Genomic DNA, 25,563 nt, shown 5'->3' with positions numbered 1-25,563 from the left:
TTTGTCCCAGGTGTGGAGTTGCTCATGCATGTTCAGCTCATGCAAAAAATAACTGACTTCCCGTGGAGCCAAACCTCTTTGCATATTTGAAATTGGGCCGTGAGACACTTTAAAATATTTTTTATATTTATTTTTCATCTATAAATATTTATCATTAAGTATATATGATATATACTATTTAGATGTAATTCCAATTTAACACATTTAATAGAAATGCATTATGTTTAACATTGATATTTATCAATAGATAACGTGATATATATGCTTTGGGTTGGTGAGAAGCAGTTTATATGAGGGAAAGGGGAAAGATTGGCGCTGTTTCCTATGGTTGCCACCTCCTTGGGTGCTTCATCAGGTGCAAACCCTCGGGCCCGTTTTGAGGACAGAGTTATTCCCTGAGCTACCGGAGCAGCCGGACCAAGGTGAGCCCTTGGGGAGCTCCCGAGGAACGCGCGCCGCGGGCACAGGCGCCGCCTCCACCCGGCCAAAGGGAGGCACTCCACAGCGGCGCTCCCGCCAGCGCCGCCTCCAAGCGGGATGCCCCGAGGGACCGCGACCCGCCACCGCCCCCGGAGTGCCGGGCGGCCACCGCGCTCCTACCCAGCGGCTCCGGGAGCGGCACCGGGACGGGGATGACGGCGCCGGCACCGCCGCCCATCCGAACTTCCCGCCGCGGCGCCCGCCTGACGTCACTGCGGCCGCGACGCCCCGCCAGGAGGAAGTCACGTGCGCCCAGAGCCCGGCGCGCCCCCGACGCCGCCGCGCACGCGCGGGCGCTGCCGCGGGGCTTTTTTTTTTTTTATTATTATTATTTTTCCTTGGAATCCGGGGAGCGGGCGGCGCGTCGCGCCGGGAGCGGCGGGGACGGAGGCAGAGCCGGAGCCGCGGACAGGCCTGGCGGAGCCGAGCCGGTGTGGCCGCGGCGGCAGCAGGTCAGCGGCCGGGGAGGGGCGGTGGGTTGGCCGGTTGCAGCGGTGGCGGCGCAGAGAGGGGGCGCTGTCGGCCCCTCAGCGCCTCTCCCGCCGCCCGCGCGCTGAGTCGGGTCCCCCATCCCCCCCCTCACGCCCCCGCGCGCTCCCCTCAGGGCCCGGGCGGGGCGGTCGCGTCGGGCCCCTCAGGTCAATGTAACGCTGAGCCGTCCTTTGCCCGCCCCCGGGCATCCTCCTCTCCCGGTGCCCGCTGATCCCGACCCGTGTGGCGCCTTGCTGAGGGCTCGTCACTGCCCCGGGGCGCTGAGGAGGCTCTGCCCGCAAGTGATGCGCAGGTGGCTCTTGTGCGGGGTGTCAGGTCTTGGCGCTGAGGGACTCGTGCTGAGCGGGCTTTGGGCCCCTCGGAGTTAGTCTGTGCTTGTTTTTGTTAAGTGTTCTGTCGGTAAAATCTGTAAATCCCTCAGCAGCTGCACCTGCAGTGGTCAGTACCTGTGCCGTGGTAAGTGTGTAGTCCTCAGACTTCTCAGGAAAAGTCAGGGCTGGAAAGACCTATCTCACGTTGTGGTCTGCCCTTTTCTTGAAGAGTAAATGAGGTGAAGTTCTCCCATAGATTTTCAGTGGTTTTGGTCTAGTGCAGCAGCTCCCAGGGCCGCAGAATGCTTGGTTTCTGTAACCACCTCCACTCTGCTCCCATGTACTTATTCCTTTTGTTTCCCTCCAGCAGCCCTGCTGCTTGTTCATTTCCCTAATCACCTGGTTGTCACCACAGGCGAGAACCAGAAATTAGTTCTTAAAATTCAATTGTGTTTCTTGAGGGTGAGATATTGTGAGCTGGAGGAGTTGGGCTGTCCTTTTGGTGTTTTGCGGGTGAATTCACCCAACCAGAGTCTGGTGCTGGCATACATTTTAATTATAACCACAGAAACGACCTCTGTGATGGAATCCAACCTTTGACCGATCCCCACCTTGTCACCCAGACCACGGCAGTAAGTCCCACGTCCACTCTTGAGCACAAACAAACCCGCTTTGCGCCTCTTGAGGTGCCAGAGGGAAGGGCATAACTAACACAGGGATCTCTCTGTGTGAGGCAACAGCTTTACCACTCATCACTGTCAAGTGGAAGCAAAGCCTTTTCTGCCTGTGGGCACGCCGGTTTCATGAAATCCATCGAATGCCTTAAAACTGCAAATTAAATGAGTGCATTGGATTCATTCTGTAAAATGGGAGGAGAAAAGCAGAAGCTTTTCTGGTTTTAGGTTAAGAAAGTTGTGCTGGCCCCCATGTTTTAACTCCTGTCCTTAGTTACCTCGCTTTGCATAGGGAGACACGTTTCAGGGCAGGGCAGGAACTTCAGCCTGCAGCTCTGCCTGTGTCTGTATTGCTGTAAAACTGTTTCAGGATGTGTCTTTGTAAGTCGTTTCAGGTTTGCTGAATACTTTGATTTAGTCTGCAGTACATACCTAGGGTTGCCCCTGACTCTACAAAAACGTTTTCATAGTACATCAAGTATTTTTAATTCTTCTTTTTTCTCCCTCATTCCCTCTTGCCCCATTTTAATTTTTAAAATACCCCAAGGAAACAAACATTTGCATCCATGCTTAAAAGAATAAAGTATATTTTGTATCTGCACCCTGTTTCCTCCAGGCCTTGTATTACAGTTGAATTTTATTATGTTTTCCAGATGTTGATAATAATAGAAACTGGGGTTGCATGTGGGTTAGGACTGAAATTAATTTTTATCGAGTCTATAGATGAGTGTGGAGCTCTGTGTGTTTGTTTGTTTGTTTGTTTATTTATTTATTTATTTATTTATTTATTTATTTATTTAATGTTATCTCTGCTTTCCCGAAGTTCCTTCCCCCTGTTTAATTGTCCCTCCTTTGCTGGTTTCACTCTGGCACACAGAGGCACTGCGATTTTATTTCTTTTGAGGAGACCTTTGCTTTAGCAGTGTGAGGGTTTGACCCTGCTTTTGCTTTGCTGTGATTTTAATTTCTTTATCAGAGTCGTGCTGGTAGTGTGAGAGTTGGCATGTGAGAAATGCAGACTGCCTTACACCCGGGCCCTTGGAGATTGCTGGATTAATTACGGGGATGTTTATGTACCTGTTAATCGTTGATATTTGCTCTGACTCGAGAGGAGCTTGAAGTACAAAGTAATTTCCTCAGACTTCATTTCTAAAGCACAAAGTGAGAGGAAGGCCCGGAGTGCAGCTTGCAGCTGCTTTCCTTCTAGCTCAAAGGAGAACCCCTCCTCTGGGAAGGAAGTCCTCGAGCTGAGTGACTCAAAATGCTTCTTAAAACAAAGCTGTGCTGTCCCGGGCCGCAGTAAGGTGTTGGTGTGGTCCCTTCATGCTCTTCAGCCAGGACAGACAGCCCATAATGACATTTGACATTTGTGAAGCACCTCAGTGCAGCCTCACCTGAGCAGCGTGTTGCCTGCTGGTTATTAATATGAAATCCTTGCTGGAGGCCTTGAGTGGAGCTTGAACTTGCTGAGCAGTTTTACCTGCTTATCTTTCCAAGGTGACTGCTGACCTTTGGCTGTCTGGAGTCGGCAGCTCCCAGCGGGGGAGAAGCTGATCTCCCGCTGGGGAAGCCTGATTTGCACAAGAATTTGGGGACCGTTTCCATTTCGCCATCCTGTTGTCGAGATGGGCTTCCTCTCTGATGGCTGTGCTCTGTTTCCCTCTCTGCTGCCTGGCAGAGAGCTGAGAAGTCTTTCATATGGTGATTGCGACATTAATGGCTTTAATTTTTGTGGTAATTTAATTTTCCAAAAGCTGTCTGCTTCTGGCAGCGTTGCATTGTTTTGCTCCCTGAAATGAGGTAGTGAAGTGGTGACAGGCAGGTCTCAGCTACAGCGAACTGAAACGTGAACAAAGGAGGTGAATTGGTGCATTGGAATGGTTTTATGTTTTTCAAGATGAATCTGTGCATTCAGTCACTTGGTTCTAGTTAGGGTTTATTCTGCAGGGGCCTGTTCTGGAGTTCTGACAGACCTGGGTTTGCCATTAGAGGCACTTTATTGACTTTCTGCTCTTGGGCAGGGCCTGGGTAGCTGCTGCAGTGAGTGGTTTGCATTTTTGACATAATAAAGACAAACTTTTAAAAACCAACCTTACTGTTACCAGATCTGCCACGGTCAAGGCTAATACAAGGTCAGTTCCTGAAGTGTGTTGTGCTCCTGGGTTTTGTGTGTGATCTTTCTAGTGGTTTGTACTGTGAGCTGGGGGAGTGAAGAAAAAATCATGTCTCCTTTTTCAATTATTAGAAAAACATGTTTATGAGGAGGGAAATGATGTGCTTTTCAGCTTTAGTTGTTGTAGGCTCTTTTTAGCAAGTAACTTGCGTTTCTTGTAACAGTGCAGAAGATTAAACAAGAACATTTACTCCTTGAAAAGAGTCCTGTTGTGTCCTTTTTAAAATTATACTGACGTCTCATTTGACAGAATAACAGGAATGGAGACTGAAACAGAGAGGGACAAAGCCATGGAAGAAGAAAGCACCGAGCAGAAAAAGGAAAGAGAGAAGAAGAAGAGGTCAAGAGTTAAACAGGTGCTGGCAGATATAGCCAAGCAAGTGGATTTCTGGTTTGGTGATGTTAATCTCCACAAAGACAGATTTCTTCGAGAACAAATAGAGAAGTCCAGAGATGGGTGTAAGTTTATTTTCAGTATATTTCAGCAAACACTTGAGTTTCACTTTGTCCTTCCCTGTACTGCTAGCACCAGTGACAAGTTATTTTGAGGTGCGTGTCCTCTCCTGGGAAAGGCAGGAGTTCCATGCTGGAAGTCAGCGTCAGCAGCTCAGGAGGTAGAACCAGTACTAGATTCTAAAAATTTGGTTTGCTCTTGCTCTTCTCCTGTCCTGTCAGCCCTAGGATAGAGACATCTGCCAGGGTAGAAATGACTCTTTGGGAGACCTGATTTTCATTGTCCATTTTTATATAATTTGAAGAACAAGCCATGAAACAAGAGTTATGTTGCCCTCAGAGGTACTGAACTTGTTTTGCAGGGTAGATAGATGCAGAAATTAAAATGTCACTCAAATATGTTGTTAAGCATAGGCATTTTGTTAATTTCCTCTCTACAAGTTTGATAAGAAATTGTGTATTTGCTTCTAGGGTTACTGTGAGTCTCTTCAGACAATTTTTCGTGTGATTGTTTGAACTTTTGTAACAGCCCCATTAAATAATTAGTGAAGTAATAAATAAGTAAGAATTACCCTGCATTTTCTAGAGATACTAGACATGTCTAAATTTTTATTAAGACTAGTGCTGCATAATTTTCTGTCCAGGATTTAGCAGCATGTCTGGTTGAAACTGAGGTGCAAGCAGGGGCTCTGTGTTGGTAGCACCGGCTTAAATACTCGATGAGTACTTGAAGGAGAGGCATATTTTCAATGCAAATTTTTTTTTGTGCTGTCAAGCTACATCAGAAAAGGGGGCTTTCTTCCTTTCTTTTCAAAGACAGCAGTTATCAGTGGGGAGGTAAAAGAACAAAATTCCTTTGATAGTGGTTAGCACAGAAGAAAATTAAATTAAAATGAACTTAAAATTTTTATGGTAAAAAATTTCTGTGAATGCTTGGTTAAATACTGCACTTAGAACTCGCAGGTTGTTTCACAAGAAAACAAGTGAAGTAGAACACATCACCTGATTTCATAATTACACTTTTTTTCCTCCCCTAGATGTTGACATATCACTTCTTGTTTCTTTCAACAAGATGAAAAAATTGACTACTGACGGGAAGCTAATCGCTCGGGCAGTTAAAAGTTCATCTGTTGTAGAGGTATTGAACATCTCACCCTTCTGTATTTGCTGGTGCTGGACAAGTTCTGCTGGGGTGCTGAAGTCAGCAATAATCTCATGTTAAATGCTTCTTTCTCCCTGCTTTCAGCTGGACTTGGAAGGAACCAGGATCAGGAGACGGCAGCCCCTGGGCGAGTGCCCCACGGACGTGGACAGTCGCACTGTCTATGTGGTAAGGCTGCGGCTGCCTGTGTCCCTGCCTGTGGGTTCCTAACTGGGGAAACTCCATCTGTGCTCGGCATTTTCCTGGGCTGCTGCTGGTTGTGCAGCACGGGCTGGTGAGCAGGAGCTGAGAGTGGCTGAGGCAAGAAAGGGCTTCCTTTGGTGCAGGGATTTCTAGTGCCAGCTTTAAGGGTTTGAAATGCCAAGCCAAGTGCTGCTTCCCAGGCTGGAAAGGTGCAATTTCATTGCATTGAGCTACTGCTGTCTTCACTGGGCTTTTTTAAGGCCATCAGAGGAGCACCAGTGGTATTAAGAAATATTTGCTAATTACATTAATGTAGTTGAAGCTTTCCTATGACAACTAAATTAGCTTCATCAAACAGGATCTAGCTGCATTCCCAAGTTTATCAGGATACCTTAAACGGCATTATCTGTTTATAAGATCTGTTACTGTAAGTGCCTCTGGTTTTGTACACACAAACACCATTCTTTTCAAGGCAGACTATACCTGAAAAATTTTAACCATCCTCCTAATAGCGCACTGTGGCTACCTCTATACTGGAATGACCGCTTAATTTAAATGAAAATGGCTTGTGCTGATGGGGTAAGTCTGCATCTCAACGTGGTATTTCAGCCCTGAGTGATGAAACTGTTACATTGTGGAGCCGACTAAATCATAGATTGGAAAGAAATCTGGTGGTTGAGCTTTTGCTTATTTAAACCCTGGGCAATTTTATTTACCAGATTTGAAGCCACTGTGGAATTTGCTTTGTCTCTATTTGCTTTTTATGACAGGTACAATTTTTGCTGTGTACCTGTAGCTGTTAGCAGCTGAGTTAGTATTTTCCAGACAGCACTGAGTTTTGTGTGATAAAGATACACGATAATCTTGGCCAGAATGCCAGCCCATCCAGATAAGGAGGAACTGATCTGCTCTCATGATTCCTTCCTTAATAAAAGCCCGGAAAAGGTGGTTGGCTTTTGTTTTTTTTTTTAAATACAATGTGCCAGGCATAGTATTTTCCTGACATGATTACAGGGACTGCTTAGAACTCTGAAATACTTTGTCGTATCATTTTTGTATAAGATATTTTAAGTTTTGAGTGACATTGTCCATACAGAGCTTAAGTATGTGGCTAAATGTTTTGTAAATAGCTGGTATGTGGCAATGGGGAGAGTAGTAGTAGTCCAGGTATTGGTAAGTTAAATTTCTCTGGAGTTATCTGACATTTTTATGTGCTTTACCATAGACTTCACTATTATGCCATTAAAACTTGAAAAAACTTGGAGTAACTGGCCTTTCAACTTAAAGCCAAACAAAGTGTTTTTCTGAGGATAGCAGAGTTTATGAAAAAAGAAAATCTGAATGTGATAAGTGTTTCCCTACAAGGTGAACCTTTTAGTGCAGTAACTTGTGAAAAAAAATGAAATGGTGCCGACTCTGTTGTAGTTTAGGCATCAATCTGAGAGTGGGAATTTAAAGTGTTCCGTTGGGTCTAGTGAGAAATTGGTGTGACACGATTTCTGTGTGATTAGGGAGGAGGAATGCTGAACCCAGACATGGTTCTGCAAGCTGCTAAAACGTGTTACTATATTAAGAACTTTAAACAAGTAGAAATCAGACGATTTTGTCATCCAGGAAGCTGCTGAAAAAGGTTCTGCTCATCTGATGGATTAAGCTGTAATTGCTAAACTTGGAAAATATTGGCTACTGGTAAAAAATTGATCAGCGGTGACTCTTTACTGCAGGAATTCTTTCTGTGATACCTTCCTGCATGACCACCAGTTAAAAAAAATAGCTTGTGCTTTGCAGAGGGTAGTTTGGGACAAACCAGTCTGGTAATTGCTCCAAAGTTTGAAATTTACCCAGAGATTTTGTGTTGCAAAGATCCAGCTGCGGGTGAGCTCTTGGTATCTGTCATGTGGAGAACATAAACAGCTAAATTAAATATATAATGTATTTGTTGTAGGTATATGAATAATTAGAAATCTGTCCTCAGGTCACTTTTTCCTACCTGGATACTTTGCCCCACAATATTTTGATATTAAAATGCAATTTTTTTTCTCCCCTTTAGGAGCTGCTTCCCAAAAACGTCAATCACAGTTGGATTGAGCGGGTGTTTGGGAAGTGTGGCAATGTCGTTTACGTCAGTATCCCCCGGTATAGGAGCACTGGGGATCCAAAGGGCTTTGCTTTCGTTGAATTTGAAACTAAAGAACAAGCAGAGAAAGCCATTGAGGTGAGTGCTGCTGCCTCTGCTGCTGACATTGTTCTGGTGACACATTGTGATAGGAATGCTGTGCTCTTTACTAGGTCACCCACTGAATCTTAGAGAAATTCCCAAAATACCACCATTTAAAAGCTTCATTTAACAGGAGTTAGCTCCTCTCTCCTGCTCCCAGACCTACAATCAGTGCCACAATTCTTTAAAGATTTAATTCTATTAATAATCTCAAGACTTAGAAATATAATAGCAAATTTTTTTCTGTAATTTTTTTGGTTGACCACTCTTGGCATCTTTTACAGAAAGACGTCTCTGTAACAAAAAAATGATGCTTAAATTTCATAAGCAAGCATAGTCATACCTAATTTTCTGTACTGAAATGTGATTTGAAAGTCTTTATGTATTGAAATGTCATGAGGACTGCTGGTTTTAAGTTGAATGCAGACTCTAAAGAAAGTATGGTTTTGTGGTGTTACGTGGTTCTCAATTTCCTTGTTTCAGTTTTTGAATAATCCACCAGAAGAAGCACCACGGAAACCTGGGATTTTCCCAAAAACAGTAAAGAATAAACCAGTTCCTACTCTGAATTCAAGTGACAACACTGTAGTAGGTAAGTGGTGCTAAGTTTTTGGGATCAAGGAAGAGTTTCAAGTTCCTTGGGTCTGTTTTGTGCCTCAGTTTCTGAAGAGACAATTCTCACCTGCTGTGTTACTGTGGGTTAATTTCACATGTCTTGAAAGCTTTTCATAAAAACAATTCACCTTGCTGTGTTTGGCCAGCATGGGCTTTAGTATGAAAACTGCTGTAATTCACAAACCAGTATCCCAGACTGATGTTGCAGCTTCATCACTAAAACATATTCCCTCATTTCTGATGGTGTAATACCAATTCCCAGACCTCAGACACCCTCTCTCTTTTTTGTAAGACTAATGATAAATCACATTAATATTCCTCACAATTATCACCAGTTCTTTCTTATGCCAGCAGCTGTTAAATGAAACAAAAAAAAAAAAGGAAAATAAGCCAAACTGATGGTTTTCAAACTCTGCTTTAGACCCAGTTTTTTTCTCTTCTTAAATCACAAGGAGAAACTTTTTGTCCATGTCATGCTGCTTTGATCATGTAGTTTAAGTAAATAATCTAATCTAGTGTTTAATCATGGGCAGTTTTAAATGCTGTGTTTTTAATCCAGAAGAGAAGAAAAAGAAGAAAAAGAAGAAATCCAAAATCAAGAAAGAGAGCAATGCACAGGCAGCTGCAGAGCCAAAGGAATCAAACACTAACAATACAACAGAGGCAGCAGCCAAGTCTAAGAGACACAGGACTCCATCAGAATGTTCTGAGATGGAGGGCACTGAGCCTCCCAAGCAGCCCTCCAAAAGGGAGAAGAGGAAATGGGACAGAACAGAGAGCTCAGAGGTAACCTGGGAGAGCAGGCCTGGCAAGAGAAAAAGAACCACCTCAGGAGATGGTGAGGCATCAGCTCCAAAAGTCAAGAAAACTGCCGAAAAAGATGAAGCTGAAACAGTAAAAGAAGAAACAACAGAAGCTCCAAAGGATTCCAATGGTAAGAATTCGTGCCTCTTTTAATATCTATTTCTATGCATAGAATAAATGGAATTATAGATATAACTTATGGATGAGGAGTGATGGGATGGATAGAGGGAAAACATTAGATCAGCTTGGGCATGTTAGTCTCTCCCGCAGTTAAAATTAAACCTTCTTCAAGGAGTCACTCCAAGGAGAGGAGCAGCACAGCACAGGGAATGAGAAAGAACTTGCAACACTAAAGGAGGGAAATCTAATCAGAAGTCAAAATAGTTCAAAGAAATTCATATCAATAGAACTTGAGTGAAGTAAAGTATGGGCTAAACAGACAGCTTGGGCAAATGGAGACAGCAGGGAATGCAGATAAATAAATTAAAATACAAAAGGGAACCTTAATGATCCGTTTGTTGCATGAGATAAGAAAAGCTGCAGTGAAATGAGAATTAGTGTGAGAAGCAGAGCAAACTTGGGTATGTAATTAAAATGACCAGAAGCAGGTAATAATGCAAAGGGCCAGTAGATATTGAATGTGGATTTTATTGTAATAAAATGTTTTACTATCCCTGTTTGAACACATGTTTTTATTTGAACTGTTTTTATAAAGAAGTTTCTGCAGAAGAAGACAAAGACAAAAAAGACACATCCCTTTCCAAATCTAAAAGGAAACACAAGAAAAAACACAAAGAGAGACACAAAATGGAGGAAGAAGTCATTCCCCTCCGGGTACTCTCCAAGTAGGTGACATAAAGTACCACTGATTTTAATTTTTTTATTTTTCCTTAATGGTAGTACTAGGGAATGGTTGGCTGGCTTTGTAAAGTAACCTCCTAAATGAAAGCAAAATCCTATTTTTGCAGCTGTCACACCTACTGTAACTAAGAAATAAACCTATAGGGTTTAATCTCGTTGTATGTTGGGCCACTTGAGTTTGTTTTACAGTTTGTTTATAAGGTGGGGGTATTGTAAATATTGTGTTGACCACATTTTTAACGTTTGTAAAATGTTTGAATATTAATGGTGTCCTGTAGTATGCAGTGTTTAGTCAGTTGTAGGTAATTGAAGCTACATGTTCTGTGTAATTTATTGAACTTCTATTGTTTAAAATTTTTTTACTGACCATATTTAAACCTTTAAAAATGTATTTTCATTAAGTCTTGGTATGTCTGACAGTCCATCACCATTGCTAAAGTGCAATTCCAATTTTACACAACAGAGTTGCATATTAGCAACAGTATTAGCCTGTAGCAAGCAGATTGAAATACCAGAGTTTGAATTTTCATAGCTTGATGTGTAGAGTTCTGCAAACTTTAAATCCGAACGTGTTGGGTTTTTAGGAGTCACCACAACTAAAACATGGAAGCACTTACTTTGTAGGCATCCAGCAAGTACCTCCATGTTAAAGTAGAGGGGGTCCTCGCCGCCTTGTGCTGCAAAATCGTGCTTTGTTTGGAAACATGTTTTTATTATTTGATACATTTCCAGAGGATGGTGTTGAGGTTAAAAGGATTCACCACCACTAAAACATGGAAGCACTTACTGTTGAGAACCAAAGCAAGCACATCCACATTTAAGTTGTGGGGGTCCTTCAGGGGAAAAACGACATAAAATTAAAACAAAACTGCAGTAATCAAAAACATCTATGCACATTTACTGTAAGAAGCTCTCGAGCATTAGGATCCACCGCCACTGAAACATGGAAGCACTTACTTTTTTAGGCAGCAGGTACCTCCATGTTAAAGCAAAGGGAGACCTTCAAAATTAAAAATCGCTTTAAATTAATTTCAGCCACTTTAATTTTAGCTTTTGAAAAAGATATGCTCACAGCTAAGCTTTTTCCGGATCGTAAAATCTTCATGATTTAAAAATCCTCATCTGAAGTGAAGTGCAGGCCCAAAAAAAAAAAAAAAAAAAAAGAAATCCCGGTTGAAGTTTCAGGATTGCGATCAGGATTCACCTCTACTAAAACATGGAAGCACTTACTTTTTCTATATCACAGAAAGCACCTCCATGTTAAAGTAAAAGGGGTCCACCAAAAAAAAAAAAAAATTCAGGTTGTCAGCGCAGCGTATCCTCTGAGCTATCTGCAAGAAACGCAAGAGTTTTGGTTACATTGACTTGTAGCAAAAAGGTAAATTGTAAGATGTTTAAAGAGTAGAGGCATTGCAAATACTTGCCTGACTCAGGCTCCATGATCTCCTCTTCCTTGACGGGGCAAGTCACAAAGTTCCTCCTTGAGCTGGTATTTATACCAAACCTTGCTATGGGATGGTGTTGCCTTTTTATCTCCAAGAATCATTACGTGGCTCTTTTGTTATTTTAATGCCTTTGCTCCGTTGAGAAGGTATGATCCTGGGCGAGTCTGGATGCTTTTTTGAAGTATACAGTTGTCACTGTTAACAGCTAAAACCATTACCACAAGATATCCTCCTCTTTAAAAATCCTCTATCAGCTTGTTTGATAGCACAGATTAGGGTAACAATGAGTCGTTCTCACAGTGGCACTGCGGGCATTGTGTTGCTGTGGAGCAAAGCTCTGGCTGTTTGCAGAAACATCTCCATGTTAAATGTATGTAAATATATAAATTGCTTCCATGGGGGGGTATTTTTTAACCAAAATGCATTTGAATAGGGAGGAATGTCCTTATCTCGGTAGGGTTTTGCTCAGTTTAACCAGTTGTTGATTTTCCAGCAATGATTTTGTTTTTTTCTAGAAAATGAATGACTGATTCTTAATGTAGTGTCACGGGAGCGGGTTCACTGAACTAATTCGGTGAATGGAGAGTTCACTGTCTCTGAATTAACTCTGAATTTGGTGCCTGTGCTCTGTGTAGTTCCAGTGGAAAACACAGTTCAGCAAACTCTTCTATATGCTGTCTGAATATTTAAAGCAAATTTGAAAGCCACTCTGTTGGAATGATAGGTTGAAGTAGTTGGAACTCTCTGAAGCAAAGTCATGGGAGATTGAGTTAGGGACAAAATAGAATTTGGCCGAAGTGCAGTAACATCTCTGGTGTCAGTCAGAATGGTCTGCACTGTTCACCGAGTCCACCTAAAGCTGTTTGTAACCTGTTCAATTACCTGTAAGTTTCTAAACATCTGTTTCTTGTTTGCCACTGACATCCTGTGCCTGTTTTGCTGCTTTAGGACCGAGTGGATGGATTTGAAGCAGGAATATTTGGCTCTGCAGAAAGCCAGTATGGCCTCCTTAAAGAAAACGATGTCTCAAATCAAACCTGAGCCCGTGGGAGAAATGGAGACAGAGTCTGGTGGGCAGAAATCTGAAAATGACAAAAGTAATCCTGGGTTTTCTCTTGTTTCCTTAGTGTTTCTTGTGTGCAAACAAAGGTGGTGCGAGACCCTGGGCTTGCAGAGCTGCCACAAGGTTTTGTTTTGTAAAATACTGCTGTTTCCTCAAAATGTCAGAGAGTTGCAGTTACCCCCCCACTGTATTTGGGGGATTTGGTACTAAGAAGATATGCAAGTAAATACTAAAATACTTTCAGCATATAGCACTTCCCAGGCTTACAGATATCTTTATGCCATAGTCATTGTAAGGCCTCAGAGAGGTAAATGAACAATCAGCTGTCTTGGTGCTGCAGCTTGGGCCAGACCTGCTTGGGTTTAACTGTACCAGAGGTATTAAAGAAACTAGCTACTAGCTTGAAATTGGACTTTATCAGCTCTCTGGATAAGAGGAGCTTCGAAATTATAGCTTTGGAGTTACATTTCTACTTTTTTTTCTGGTTTAGAATTCTTCTATATTTTATTTTCTCTGGATACTCTGGACTTCTCTTCACTAACCTCAACACTGATGTTCCAATGGCCCTCTGCATCTTTTTAACCACTCTGTAACTGCGGGGTTACTATTGGTACAATGTAAAATATTTTTATAGGAATGACCCTATGGACTCTAAAAATTTCGCAAAGACTTTTTCTGGAACTTTTTATTTTACTAAAATTGGCATGAGCTTTTGGAGAGTCTTGATCCTTCTTTTAATAAACCTCAAACTGCAGTAACAATATTTGATGCTTGTTTACATTGTTACTTCTGTGCTTTTATAATGTCTTAATTTTTTCAGCCTAATAAATGTAGAAACTTTTTTCTATTTCCCCGCACCCGTTTTTCCCTTGCACAGCCACCAGTGAAGATTGTGCCCCTCCCGCCAAGGCCAACACAATGGGGCCTCAGTTTGTCAGCGGGGTAATTGTGAAGATCATTAGCACCGAGCCCCTGCCGGGCAGGAAGCAGATCAAGGTAATGCCTTTGTAACCTCAGGGTAGCTGTTAGCCTTTCCTCTTACCCTTCCCCCAAAGGTTTGAATATGAAATACCATTTCACCCAGACTCACTGATTTTTTTTCTTTATTTTCATCTGTTTGGCCAGTAGCTGAGTAAAAATTCCTTAGTGTCCCTAAATGGCAGATTTTTCAGAGGCAAAATAGGATGAAGGAGGATGTTTCAAAGTAAAACCAAGCCTTTAGTGTGCTTGGAGCAATGGAGCAATGTCAAGTTTATCATGAAAATATTGAGGAGAATAAGCAATGCTCTGGTGCTTTCCAGTTTAAAAAGAAAGAGCTGGAGACTTCTTGAGCGTTTTGCATTTGTCACTGTGCCAGTCACCCTGACAAGAGAGCTATAAAAGTATACCTGTGGGGACTTGGAAAAGTTTATGGTGTTTTTATCATTAACGGGAATTTGGGGGCAGGAAAATGCTCTCTGCATGAGAAACCAATTTTCTTGGTTTCAGAAAGAAGTTTACAATGACAGAACCTCCATTTCAGGGAGAGTGACAGCCGTGGAACTTGTTGCTTTCAGACTCTTTCTTCCTAATGCCAGTGCTCATTTTTCTTGATTTAAAAAGTGGTTCCATACCTTCAGTTTTGTGTGATGACCCAAACCAAAAGTTAGACGCATCAATTCTTTTTAAGGAAAATACCAGTTTTCAGCTTCATCCTTTTGAAATGGAAATAGTAAGAGTTTTCCAAGGGAAATAACAGGTTTTTTCCAGATCCTGAATTTTCCATTAATGTTACGCAGGATATTTTCTTTCCCCAATTGCACTTTAGGATGAGTAACAACTGCAAAGAATTTGAACAGCTTCAACTCAGGTTGGTGCACACACATATCCAGCCCACTCGGAACAGTGAGGGAATGGTTTAAAATTCGATTTCTGATGCTGTTTATCAAACATTTGTAACCAGGGAGGCCTTTTCGAATCACCGGGATCTTGCAAGTGTGTGAGGCTTGGTGTGTGCATGAACCTAAGGAACATGAGGGACTCTCTCACTGCCCCCCCTCATCTCACTGGTGGTGGGCTTTCAGCTTCAGCAGCCTGATCTTCCTCCCTGTGTCTGAAGGCAGCTGTCTGAGTGCTGGAGACACAGAGAGGATGTGCCACAAGTTGTTCCTGTAACCTGTGGGGGTCTCTTGGACTGCAGGATATACCTCACTGGGTTAAGTTTGTGTCACACCTTGACAGGCTGTGGGCTGCAGGAAAGCCTCATGTTTAAAAAGCAGAAAACTTAAATTATTTCGATCAATCAATCAATCAATCTTTCTTTCTTCCTTTTTTTTTTTTTTTTTGGCCACAGAAGTGCAGCCAGACCTGGCTTTGCTGTGTTTCTGGGCTGTCAGCTGCAGCAAACTGCCACTAAGCAGTGCTTCAGGCCTTTTTTTCCCCTCAGACTTGCAGAACTGAGCTGCATTTCTCGTTGCATGGAAGCAATGATGCATGCCACACAACTTGGGAAGGTCTTTGCAGTGCAGTTCAAATATTTTTGTGATGTTTTTATTTTACACTTTCCTTCTTCCCTATCTTGCCCTTAAGGTGCTCCTCAGAGCTGCTAACTTTTGCCAGCTCCAACGAACGCTTTGGTTTGTTGTAGTTTTCCATGAAATGCTGACTTTGGGATGACAGAATAAAGCTGGAAAGTAGCTTTTGTTGGCTCTCAAATGATCTTAACAGTGTTGTCGCTTAATTTTTGTTTTGTTTTAAGGCTGCCCTTGGTAGTGGAGGGTTAAAAGCAGTGTGTGATTCCTGAATTAAAGCATCTTACTTGAGCTGCCTGCTGTGAACAAAATTGACTAGGAATGTGTGGTCCTACTTAATTTCCCTAACAGCAGGAATTACAAGTGAAGTACTTCATCTGCAAGAGCATTTGTGACTCTTCTCCCTTCAGCTGTCAGTGAAAATTTTCAGGCAGAGGTCACTTCGTGAAGATAGAGTTGTTTTACTACTGCTCCTTTCTCAAATCATCTGCCATGCATGAGCTTGCTGTTATGCATTTAATGTGTAGAATCAAGTTTGATATTTTTCTGTTAGACTGAGATTTAGCAACGTTACAGCGCACCGTTTTTGCTTTCAAAATAATCCAATACAGCATTGAAATAAATGGGTGATGCTCCATTAGTAAAACGATACCATAACATTTCCAGGAATTACTGCTTTAAATTGTTAATGGGAGGGCAGAATGAGAGATAGATGGGAAGATGTTGCAGGCTCATAAATCAGAATTCAGTTCTAACCTTCTTAGGAAAAAATGTTAATTCAAAACTCTTTGACAAGGGATTGATGGATTAAATGACAAAGTTCAGTTACTGCCTCCTACTTCATGACCTTTTAGAAAATGTTAACGACCTCCAAATGGAATGGTCAAAAGTCCCTCTTTTTAAGTTCTCTTTTTGAAGGCTGATTTATGGTGTGTGTTGTCTCATGCTCTGACAGGATGCTCTGGCAGTGCTGGCTGAGGTGGCTTATGTTGACATGCTGGAGGGGGATACCGAATGTCACGTCCGTTTCAAGACTCCTGAGGATGCACAGACTGTCGTGAAATCACACAAAGAAATACAGATCAAAAACAACTGGAAATTTGAAGTTCTCACTGGTAAGACTTCTTTTTTTATGCAAGTACGCGAGAAGCTTTAATTACTGCAAAAGGGATCGGATCGTTCCTGGTGAGTTTCTGGATATATTTAGATGTCTCAGGAGAAAAAGACTGCGTGTTTAGTTGTTTTATTTTCTTGGAGTCTTCTCATTTTGCAATTATTGTGAAATTGATAAAACAAGAAGGGATTATATGCCACCATTCAGAGCAAAATGATGATTTTTGCTTGTTATTACAAACTTAATTTTGTTCTTTTTACATGGATTTGCTTCACTTTCAGTTGCAAAGGGCTGTAGACCCTAATTCACATTGCAGCTTTATGAATAGAACTTTTTGATAATGCAAAAGGATTTTAAAGGAAGACTTGGTTGAAAATACTGAGCATATGTGTGAAATGACATGACAAGGATCTAACAGCATGGATACACTTAAAGTGGGTTTTAGCACTTACCCACTAATTGATCTTTATTTTTCAGGAAGTTGAATAATTTAGGCCAGAATAAGAAGGGCTCTACTTTTCAACTTCATTTTAATGGGTGTTGTTTCTTTCTGAAATGACTGTGCTGTTCTAAATTTGTGTCTTGTATTAGACTGGATTAGTTTGCCAAGTGGGAGAAGCCTCTTTGTGGGATAGAGGGATAGAAAAAAGAGCAAGTCTGTGAAACTTGGTGTATTCATAAAACTTCTTTATTTCAGAGATGCACCAAAAACTGAAAACATGGGAAGAAAAAAGTTTAACAGTCAATATGAGACTGCTTGATCTGTATTTAAATATTTTACCCCACACTTGCCTAAATCCTGGTTTAGGACCCAGTCTGGTGGGTGCAGGGATGTAGAAGCCAGTAAGGGTTGCAGGAGGAGAAACTTTGATGGAAGCATTAACCTTCATGATGATATCAAAGTTAATTGAAGTTTGAGACTCAGTGAGTGCTGCTAATGTCATTTGGAGATAGATTTGTCTCCTGTGTGCTCTGTGTTTCAGAGATCCAGAAATAACCTCAAATTTGGTGTTCTGCAGCTGTGTGCTCCATGTCTGTTTGTTTGTCTCTGGTTTTGTGTCCTTACATCAGAGTGTGGTAGGAGATTAGGAATAAGTACTACATTGTAGGAGCATTCCATTCATGGTCTTAAGATTTATTTTTTTTCTAACTGGTTCATTGAAATGAGAATGGAAAAGCTTTCCAGGAATGCACAAAGGACTCACAGTTGGGATTTTTGTTTTACTTGGTGGCAGAAGGTGAGAGATGAAAAGGAAACAATCTTTAATGCTCTCTACAGCAGGGACTAAAGATTTCCCAGTAGTATTTTACTCTTCAGGATTTGACTTTAAGTATCTTCAGTTTGGCATCTGGCAAGATGGGAAGCATCTGTGATCTCTGTTGAGATGTTGACTTCTGCAGGAATCTCTTCTGAGATCATTCCAAAACTTCCCTGTGGCTGAAGATGAACCCTGAGACCGTGCAAAATGATATCACAGGATTCCCATTGTGATAATTACATCACAAACCAGAAGGAGCTGTGGCACACTGCTGCTTCCCTGCAAAGTAGCTGCTGAGAAAAGCTGCAGAGTTTCTGCTTTTGTATTGCTGCACGTGTTCAGACAGCTCCTGAAGTCCCCAGGCAATGGTTTTGATGAAACAAAATAGTATCAATTGTTCTTACAGTAATTATTTTTTTTCCTCTCCTGTTTGGTAGCTGTTTAAAATATGTCAGAGGTTGAGTTCATCAGTAAATCAAATGGGGGGCCTGTGTGTGCTGTGGTGAAACTTCAGCTAAAACTCAGCTCCTTTTGCTGATGACAGGTAGAGAGCAGTTCTCTGTGGCTTCTGTGGATAGGAAATTTAAGACTACTGGGGAAATACTTGTTGGGTTTGCCTAACAGATATATTAATGAGTGTAAGAAGTGGATGCACTTCTCTCTCCTGGCTTTGTTTATTGACATTGCTGCATGTCAATTTTCCCCCAAGGTGACCATGAGCAGCGTTACTGGCAGAAGATTTTGGTGGACAGACAAGCTAAGCTGAACCAGCCTCGAGAAAAGAAGCGGGGCACTGAGAAGGTAACCTGCAAAGCTCAGCTTTGCCCTCTGCAGCCAGGGCTGAAAACATGGCACTGCTTCTGCATTGCTCCACGTGCTTTGATACTCTGTGTATTTAATTCTGCTAAATCACTTCCTACTGACCTGGCAGCCGGGTTTTACAGCCACAAAGTCCAGAGTGTGGCCGTCCTGCTGCAGATGACAAGTGAAGGCTTGTCATTACAGGGACAACTGGAGAAAGTTAAGTCCATGACTAAAGGCTTGAACTCAATTTGTAAGCTGGATTTCTTTTGAAACCCTGTCTGGATGAGCTCATTAATAAGTTAAGTAGTCTTGATGTGCTCTAGTGAAATCAAGTCTAGTGCTACACTCTTAAATCTCTAATATGATCCAGAAAATAATTTTCTTGAGAAGGAATCTCATTTCCCTCACCATTAACACAGTTTTATTTTGCTGTGGTGAATGCTGTGTGTTCCCAGAGTGGTCAGGAGCCCCCCTCTACCCCAGCCAAAGCTGGGTGCTGCTGCCAGCATCCATGGCTGTCCAGCTTCCAGTTCCAAACTGGGGCAGTGCGGCCTTCTCCTGGTTGTGCCTGTGGGCTGCAGCCTTGAGGGAGTGTTGCAATGAACTTGCAGGCTGCAGCCTCTGCTCCAGCCCCAGCAGGTCCTTCCAGGCACGAAGGGTTCCTTGCTTAAGCCAGTCAGATCCCTGCCTTGACAGAGAGGAGCCAGAGAGTATTTCACAGGCCTTTTATTGCCAGGTTTGCTTCACACACAATCCAGATAAGGTTTCTGAGTTGGCTTTAGCCTGAATTTTTTTTTGCTGTCGCTTGCAAAACTTCAGAATCATCTGACCTTAATTATTTGTTGTTGACTTTGGAGACTCTTTGTTTCCTGGACTTTAGGGAAAAATCCTGTCCCACATAAAATGGAAAATAAATATTTCATTGACCTAAAGGAGCAGCGGTTGTACAGGTCAAAACCTTATCTTGTACAAGGCATATTTTGCATCTTATCCTGTTTGTGTGAATGTTCTTTCAGAGATCCTGCAGAAAAATAAGTTGAGTTTTTTAAACAAAGATGTGTATAAAGAATTTGCCCAAATGTCTAATTTAATTTTCTGGAAATTCTGGAAAGCCTAAAAATGGCATTGATTTGAGCCATTTTTCTTTAATATAAGCAGAAAGGGAGTTTGGAATTTGAAAACCACAGCTTTAGAACATTTTTCTGATTGCTGCCAGGATTTTTTTTTTTTTTTGTACTTTTACTTTTTTAAGCCAAAGGTGCCAGTGAGACCTTTGACTTGAATTTTGACTGTAGGAGCCCTTGCTCTCAAATTTCTCTTGTTCATCTTTTGAAGACTGGTATTTGTTGACCAAGCTGGTGTAAATTGGGCAGTAATGTACCTCATCTGGGCTTGCAAATACAAACTGTCTCGGTTCTGCCTAACAATTGGCAGCACAAGGATGCAAACTCCTGCTCCTTCCCCCTGCCCATCACCTTGCCACACTGGGAGGTGTGAACTTCAAAGCCAGGGAATTCTATTTAAATGCTAACGCTGTTGAGCTAAACATCAGGACAAGAATGCCTCCTTGCAGTCAGTAAGACTTAACCCCTTCCTCGCTCTTTTGTAGGCTGTGTTCCTGAAATTCAGACTGCTAATAAAAACATATTTTTTCTGTTCATTAATATTTTCCCATTTGAAAATTTTTCCTTAGTAGTTCCAAAGTGATTTCTTCTGAAGGTCTCCAGGGTAGAAGGAAGTAGTATAACGATTCATAATTTAACATACTCAGTAAGATGTGCCATTAGTGTGCCTTTTCTTGTCAAGGTCTCTTCTGTTCGTGACGCTTGAAAATCCCTTACACCACTTTGAAGTGGAACTTTTTGCCTGTTAGCTGCATTATGATTGGAATTAAGGCATCTTATATTTTCTTGGAATCAGTGTTGAAATGCATGGACAGTTGAGGCAGTCTGAGATTCCTCTTTTCCTTGTTTTCTGAAACGTCCGGGCTTTCCTCGGGATAACGGTTAAGGATCACTGCAGCACATAGCTGGTGCAGTGCCCAAAACCAAAGCAAGTGGTAGAGATTTCACTTCCTCTGGCACAGTTCCTATAATAAACCAGATGTCCAAAGGACATAGGATATCCCAAGGCCCCTCAGCAAAGGCCTGGCCAGCCTTTGGAGTGAACAAGGTGTCCAGTGTCTTTCCCCCAGGTCTGGTAGATTGTCACCTCTCTGCTGCCCTTTCCCAATCCATCTTCCCTTTTGTCTGTTTAACTGCCTGATGAAACACCTCTGTGATTTACTGGCACAGATGGAAAACTTCCAGCCAGAGCTGCTTTTTCGGGCAGTGCCACTTTATTGAGACCAAAAGCAATTCATCAGTCTGTAGCCTTCAACTGCAGACCGAAAGGAGGCTCCCCTTGCCAAAGCCCAGCCTTCGAGCTTCCCCTTGGAGCCTCATCTCCTGGGGGGAGGCGCTGCCGGGCCTCCTTTGCACCTTGCACCCCTTCCACGGGGGAAGGAGGAAGTTGAGGAGGGCGGGAGGGGTGGTACAAGTGAAAGGCGTTTGGGGAGGGAGTGCGATTGGAGTATTTGGGAAGGGAGGAATCATTTGCAGCGGCAATGCACGGCAGCCCTCTTCTGATGATGCCTGGGACTTGGGGGCTGTGTCCTTGCAAGGCTGGACATGTCTGTGGGGCCCTGGGACAGCTGCCACCCCAGAAGACCTTTCCCTGGTGTCTGTGGAATGGTTGGATCTCCCTTTGCATTCAGGAGTAGCCCTGTGCTTACGTCTAGGTGCTGCTACTGGGTTGATGAGCTAGAAATGGAAATCCTAGAGGCCTCTTGCAAATGCTCATAGAAACACTCTGTGACAGTGATCACTGGGGTCCCAGGATGAGGGAAGAGATGAGTTGATTCCATGATCCAGAAGGCTTGATTTATTATTTTATGATATATATTATATTAAAACTGTACAAAAAGAACAGAAGGAAGGATTTCATCAGAAGGCTGGCTAAGAGTAGAAAAAGAATGAATAACAAAGGCTCAGACTGACTGAAACAGTCGGAGACAGCTGGACTGGGATTGGCCATTAATTATAAAACAGCCACATGAGACCAATCCCAGATCCACCTGTTGCATTCCACAGCAGCAAACAATCATTGTTTACATTTTGTTCCTGAGGCCTCTCAGCTTCTCAGGAGGAAAAATCCTAAGGAAAGGATTTGTCATAACACATGTCAGTGACAACACTCAGCAATCTGAACTGGACAGCTCATATCTTAAAGCTTCCCTTCCCATGTTTGTCATTCTCCATCCCATATGCTGAAGGAATAAGCCACTGCACTCTGCCTCCTCTTAGGGCTGAACTGTTTTAAACTGGTTTTCTTTAGGCACCAGAGAATAGAAGTTAGCCATCTCGAGGTCAGTTTTATTGCTGGGAGCTGCCTGGAAAAGCCTCAAATCTTGCCTGCCACAGGGAGTGCAGCAGCACAAGGTGCAGCTCCATGCTGTGTGCAGGACTCGGTCATATGCAGAAGTGACAAATAATTTGATTTGTATGTGAGCAAATCTGGCTCATTGGATTGCCTGGGTGCAAGTGACCCCATAACACCAGCTCCTATGGTTGAGTAGTACCCAGCAGAGAAGTTGCTGTGGGATTTTGTTTGGGCTTTTGTTGTTGTTTAGATTTGGTTTGTTTTGTTTTTTGAGGGGGTGGTGGTTTTGGGTTTTGGTTTTTTTGGGTTGTAGGGCTTTAAAAATTTTTTAAAAATTTTTTTGGTGTTATTTTTGTGTTCTGTGTGAGTGCATTTTCGTGTGGTTTCTTGTGTTGGTTTGTGGTTCCTGTGTGTGTGCTTTTGTGTGTATATCGTGATGGGTTTTGTGGGTTCTGTACATGCTTCTGACTGTTGGTTTTTGTGGGATTTGGAGATTTTATATGTGCTTTCAGTTCTCTTCATGTGCTGGGGCTTTGGAATTGTTTTGAGAGGCTTGGAAGAGTTTTGGTAATTCTTTTCATTTGGGTATTTTTTTGGCAGATTGCATATTTTCGGGAGTTGGTTTTGGTGTTTCTTAGTGGGTTTGGGTTTTTTCTGTTATTTTTAGGGAGCCTTGTGGAGATTTTTTTGGTGAGGAGGGGAGTTGTGGGTTCTGTTTGTGCCTTTGAGTGTGTTCCTTTGTTGGATTCCGTGGGGTTCTTATGTGCCCTCAGGTTGTGGTGTTGTGTTGGTTTGTGGTGTTTCTCCAGGAGCCTTTGTGTGTGTATTGTTGTGTTGGTTTGTGGTTTGTGTGTGTGTTTTTGTGTGCATTTTTGTGGTGTTACGGGCAGTTGGTGGTTCCTTCATGACCTTGTGTGGGTTTTAGGGGTTCTGTGGTTGCCGTGTGTGTTCTTATGTGAGTTTGAGATTTCAGTGTCAATGTTTTTGCCTGGGTTTAGGATTTTTTGTGACATGTGAGTTTTGTGTGTTTTCAGTGTGTTTGTGTATTTGCTCATGTATGGGGTTTATGAGGTGTCTTTATTTTGTGTGTTTTTCTTGTGGTTTCTGTGCTTCTGTGGTTTTTCTTCAGTGCATTGGTCTTCGGTGAGTTTCTGTGGGTTTGGGTTTTTTCTGTTATTTTTAGGAAGACAGGTGGGTTTTTTTTGTTGGGGGGGAGTTGTGTTTAAAACTCCACAACATTCATAAAGCACTCTTTTGGGGGTTTTTTGTGGTTTAACCTTCTTTTTTCTACAGCAGTAACAAAATAAATCTAATAAAAGGATAGACTTTTTAAACTTCCTGTATGAGGCTGTATTTTAGGATTTTGAAATTGCAATTTCCATGTCTTCAACCATGTTGGGAGGAAGGAGGGATAGACTATATCCATGACTGTAAGGTCAAATCCTAACAAGATGGATTTCCTCTAATTTTCCACATCATTTTTGCTGCTTGCAGTTGATTGCCAAAGCTGAAAGGATGAGGCTGGAGAAGACCCAACAGACAAGCAAACACATTCGCTTCACTGATGACAACTAACCAGGGCTGATGGGAGCTTGGAAGTGAACTGTAGCTGTTCCAGACAAAACATCCAACACCAGCCCCCACAACCACTGCTGCTTCCAGCAACCCCGGCCCTTGGAGCCATAACTCTGCAGGCTGCAAGTGTGAAGATTGGTTCTGAACCCCATTTTTACTAGGCTGAATGTTTACTGCTTCTGAGCCCCTAGGTAAAGCTTTTTGGAACATGTGTATTATGAGATCTTCCTTTAGTTCACTTCCACTTCGTTGGGATTTTCTCTCTTTTTTTTTTTTTTTTTTTTTTTTGTTTTTATTTTGGTTTTCTTTTTTTTTTTTTTTTTTGTATGTTTTATACACTAGGTTATAAAATAAAATGCTTGAGAATTTCAGTTGTGTATCTCTAGTTCTTCAATTTGCTTTTTATGAGGCTATAAGTAATAAAAGTGGTAAATGCTACATAAACCTCTCTAGGCCTCTTTTAGTCCATCAAGCTGTTTCAAAACAGAGGAGAATAATCTTCTGTTACTTTCAAGTGGGTAGGGCTGGCAGGAAATCTGCTGTTGAGGAGTTTGGAAGGAAATTTACGTGTAGAAATACACACTAAACTGAACTTAGACTTTTTTATTTTTTAGAAGAATCTTCAGAAGAAGAAATAAGAGTATGTTTGGTACAACTCCATCTTGTAACTCACTTGCAGATAAGTGTTCAAGTTGTATAATTCACAAGTTAGAATGGTGATCTTAATGGTTTTAAGGTATTTCATGGAGGACCAGCAATGTGAAAAAGAGGAAAATTAAATGTGAAACTGGAATTCTCCACAAGGTTTCACTTCTGTTTGACTGAGTCTGCTGGTGGGGCAGGATTGAATGGAGAGGGAATAGCAGTGATCACACTGAAGATAGCAAGAGTACAGAGGGGAAAAGTGCAAGATAAGGGACCAGCTTTGGGGCTGGAGGGGACAGCTGATGGTTCTTGGAAATGGTGTAGGCAGGATTCCTCCCAGAGGGCTGCAGGGGAAGAGCAGGAGCTAACCTGTGTGCCAGGCACTCCTGCGCTATTCCTGTTCGGTCCAACTGCAGCATTTTGAATTTATTATTCACAGATCTTTAACTCCTCTCTTCCTGGGTAGGTGAGAAGTTGTGTCACATGGCAGAGAGGAGTTTTCATACCCAGCTGTGAAAAGAATTGATCAGTTCATGTCTTCTAGGCATCCAGCCTGGAAGACAGGAGGGTTTTCTTCCCTTTTCCCCTTTGTGATTGGAAGGGAAAAAAAATAAACCCCACAGCCTACCCTTGGTAAAATGCTTGGGATTTTGCTGCTGAAATTCATTTAAGTCAAAAATATATCTGTGTTATAAATAATTTAGGTCATAAATGATTCAGACTTTTTATGTTTGGTGGAGAGTGGAACAGAACTGCAAAAGCGTGAGTTTGGGAGTTTTGCTCGTTTATTAATAATTCCTAACTTGAGCACATAGAAGTCATCCTTCTGTTTCTTTCCATATTTATGCAGGTTAATTCCTTACACTTAAACATCAATTTTCTTTTTCTCCTTTTCCAAACTAGTGCAGCAATCTGCTCCAGCAGGGAAGGCCAGTTGGTGTTTAATACTTCCTCAAGGAGTTAATAACAGAATTTTTGCCACTTAATTCAGAAGTCAGGAAAGGAGAGGATGGCCTAGATGTTTTTACAAAAGAAGCCTGGATTCTCAAGTGTGCCAGAATGGTTTGTGTATTTTTTCTTTAAGTACAAATGACAATTTATTGCTGCTGCTGTCTTTCCCCATCCAGCTGAGTTTTACCAGCCCAAGAACTGTATCCCTAAACCAACTTCTGTTTGACCTCTAGGAGCTTCCCACACTGACATTTTCCTTTCCTTTTCCCCAATAAATACGTTTTATTTAGAAATTCATGATGACACTGTAAAACTGTAGGAATTCTTAACCTTGGAGTGCTCCTTTGTTGT

The 25,563-nt window shown here is 42.2% G+C and overlaps 1 protein-coding gene across 1 annotated transcript; it reads left to right on the top strand.

The window, feature by feature from the left end:
- The first annotated feature begins 803 nt into the window (after positions 1-803).
- LARP7 (La ribonucleoprotein 7, transcriptional regulator) lies at positions 804-24,593 on the top strand. Its single transcript, XM_084203779.1, has 13 exons — positions 804-932; positions 4,381-4,589; positions 5,621-5,721; positions 5,830-5,913; positions 7,979-8,143; positions 8,630-8,738; positions 9,321-9,695; positions 10,281-10,410; positions 12,820-12,968; positions 13,812-13,930; positions 16,400-16,559; positions 18,527-18,618; positions 23,536-24,593. The coding sequence occupies exons 2-13, from the start codon at positions 4,391-4,393 to the stop codon at positions 23,614-23,616; spliced, it is 1,764 nt and encodes a 587-aa protein (XP_084059905.1). The 5' UTR covers positions 804-932; positions 4,381-4,390; the 3' UTR covers positions 23,617-24,593.
- Positions 24,594-25,563: the final 970 nt, after the last annotated feature.

The sequence above is a fragment of the Fringilla coelebs genome (genome assembly GCF_963513975.1).
Source record: "Fringilla coelebs genome assembly, chromosome: 4".
Classification (NCBI taxonomy): Eukaryota; Metazoa; Chordata; class Aves; order Passeriformes; family Fringillidae; genus Fringilla; species Fringilla coelebs.
Note: the sequence above shows the minus strand (reverse complement) of the source record. Positions and strands in the feature narration are given on the sequence as shown.

Bases quoted from the DNA above. Each gene is read 5' to 3' on its own strand.
- LARP7 (XM_084203779.1), top strand. From the start codon at position 4,391: ATGGAGACTGAAACAGAGAGGGACAAAGCCATGGAAGAAGAAAGCACC. The intron at 8,739-9,320 runs GTAAGTGGTGCT...TTTTTAATCCAG, and splicing joins AAGTGACAACACTGTAGTAG to AAGAGAAGAAAAAGAAGAAA. The intron at 12,969-13,811 runs GTAATCCTGGGT...TCCCTTGCACAG, and splicing joins GAAATCTGAAAATGACAAAA to CCACCAGTGAAGATTGTGCC.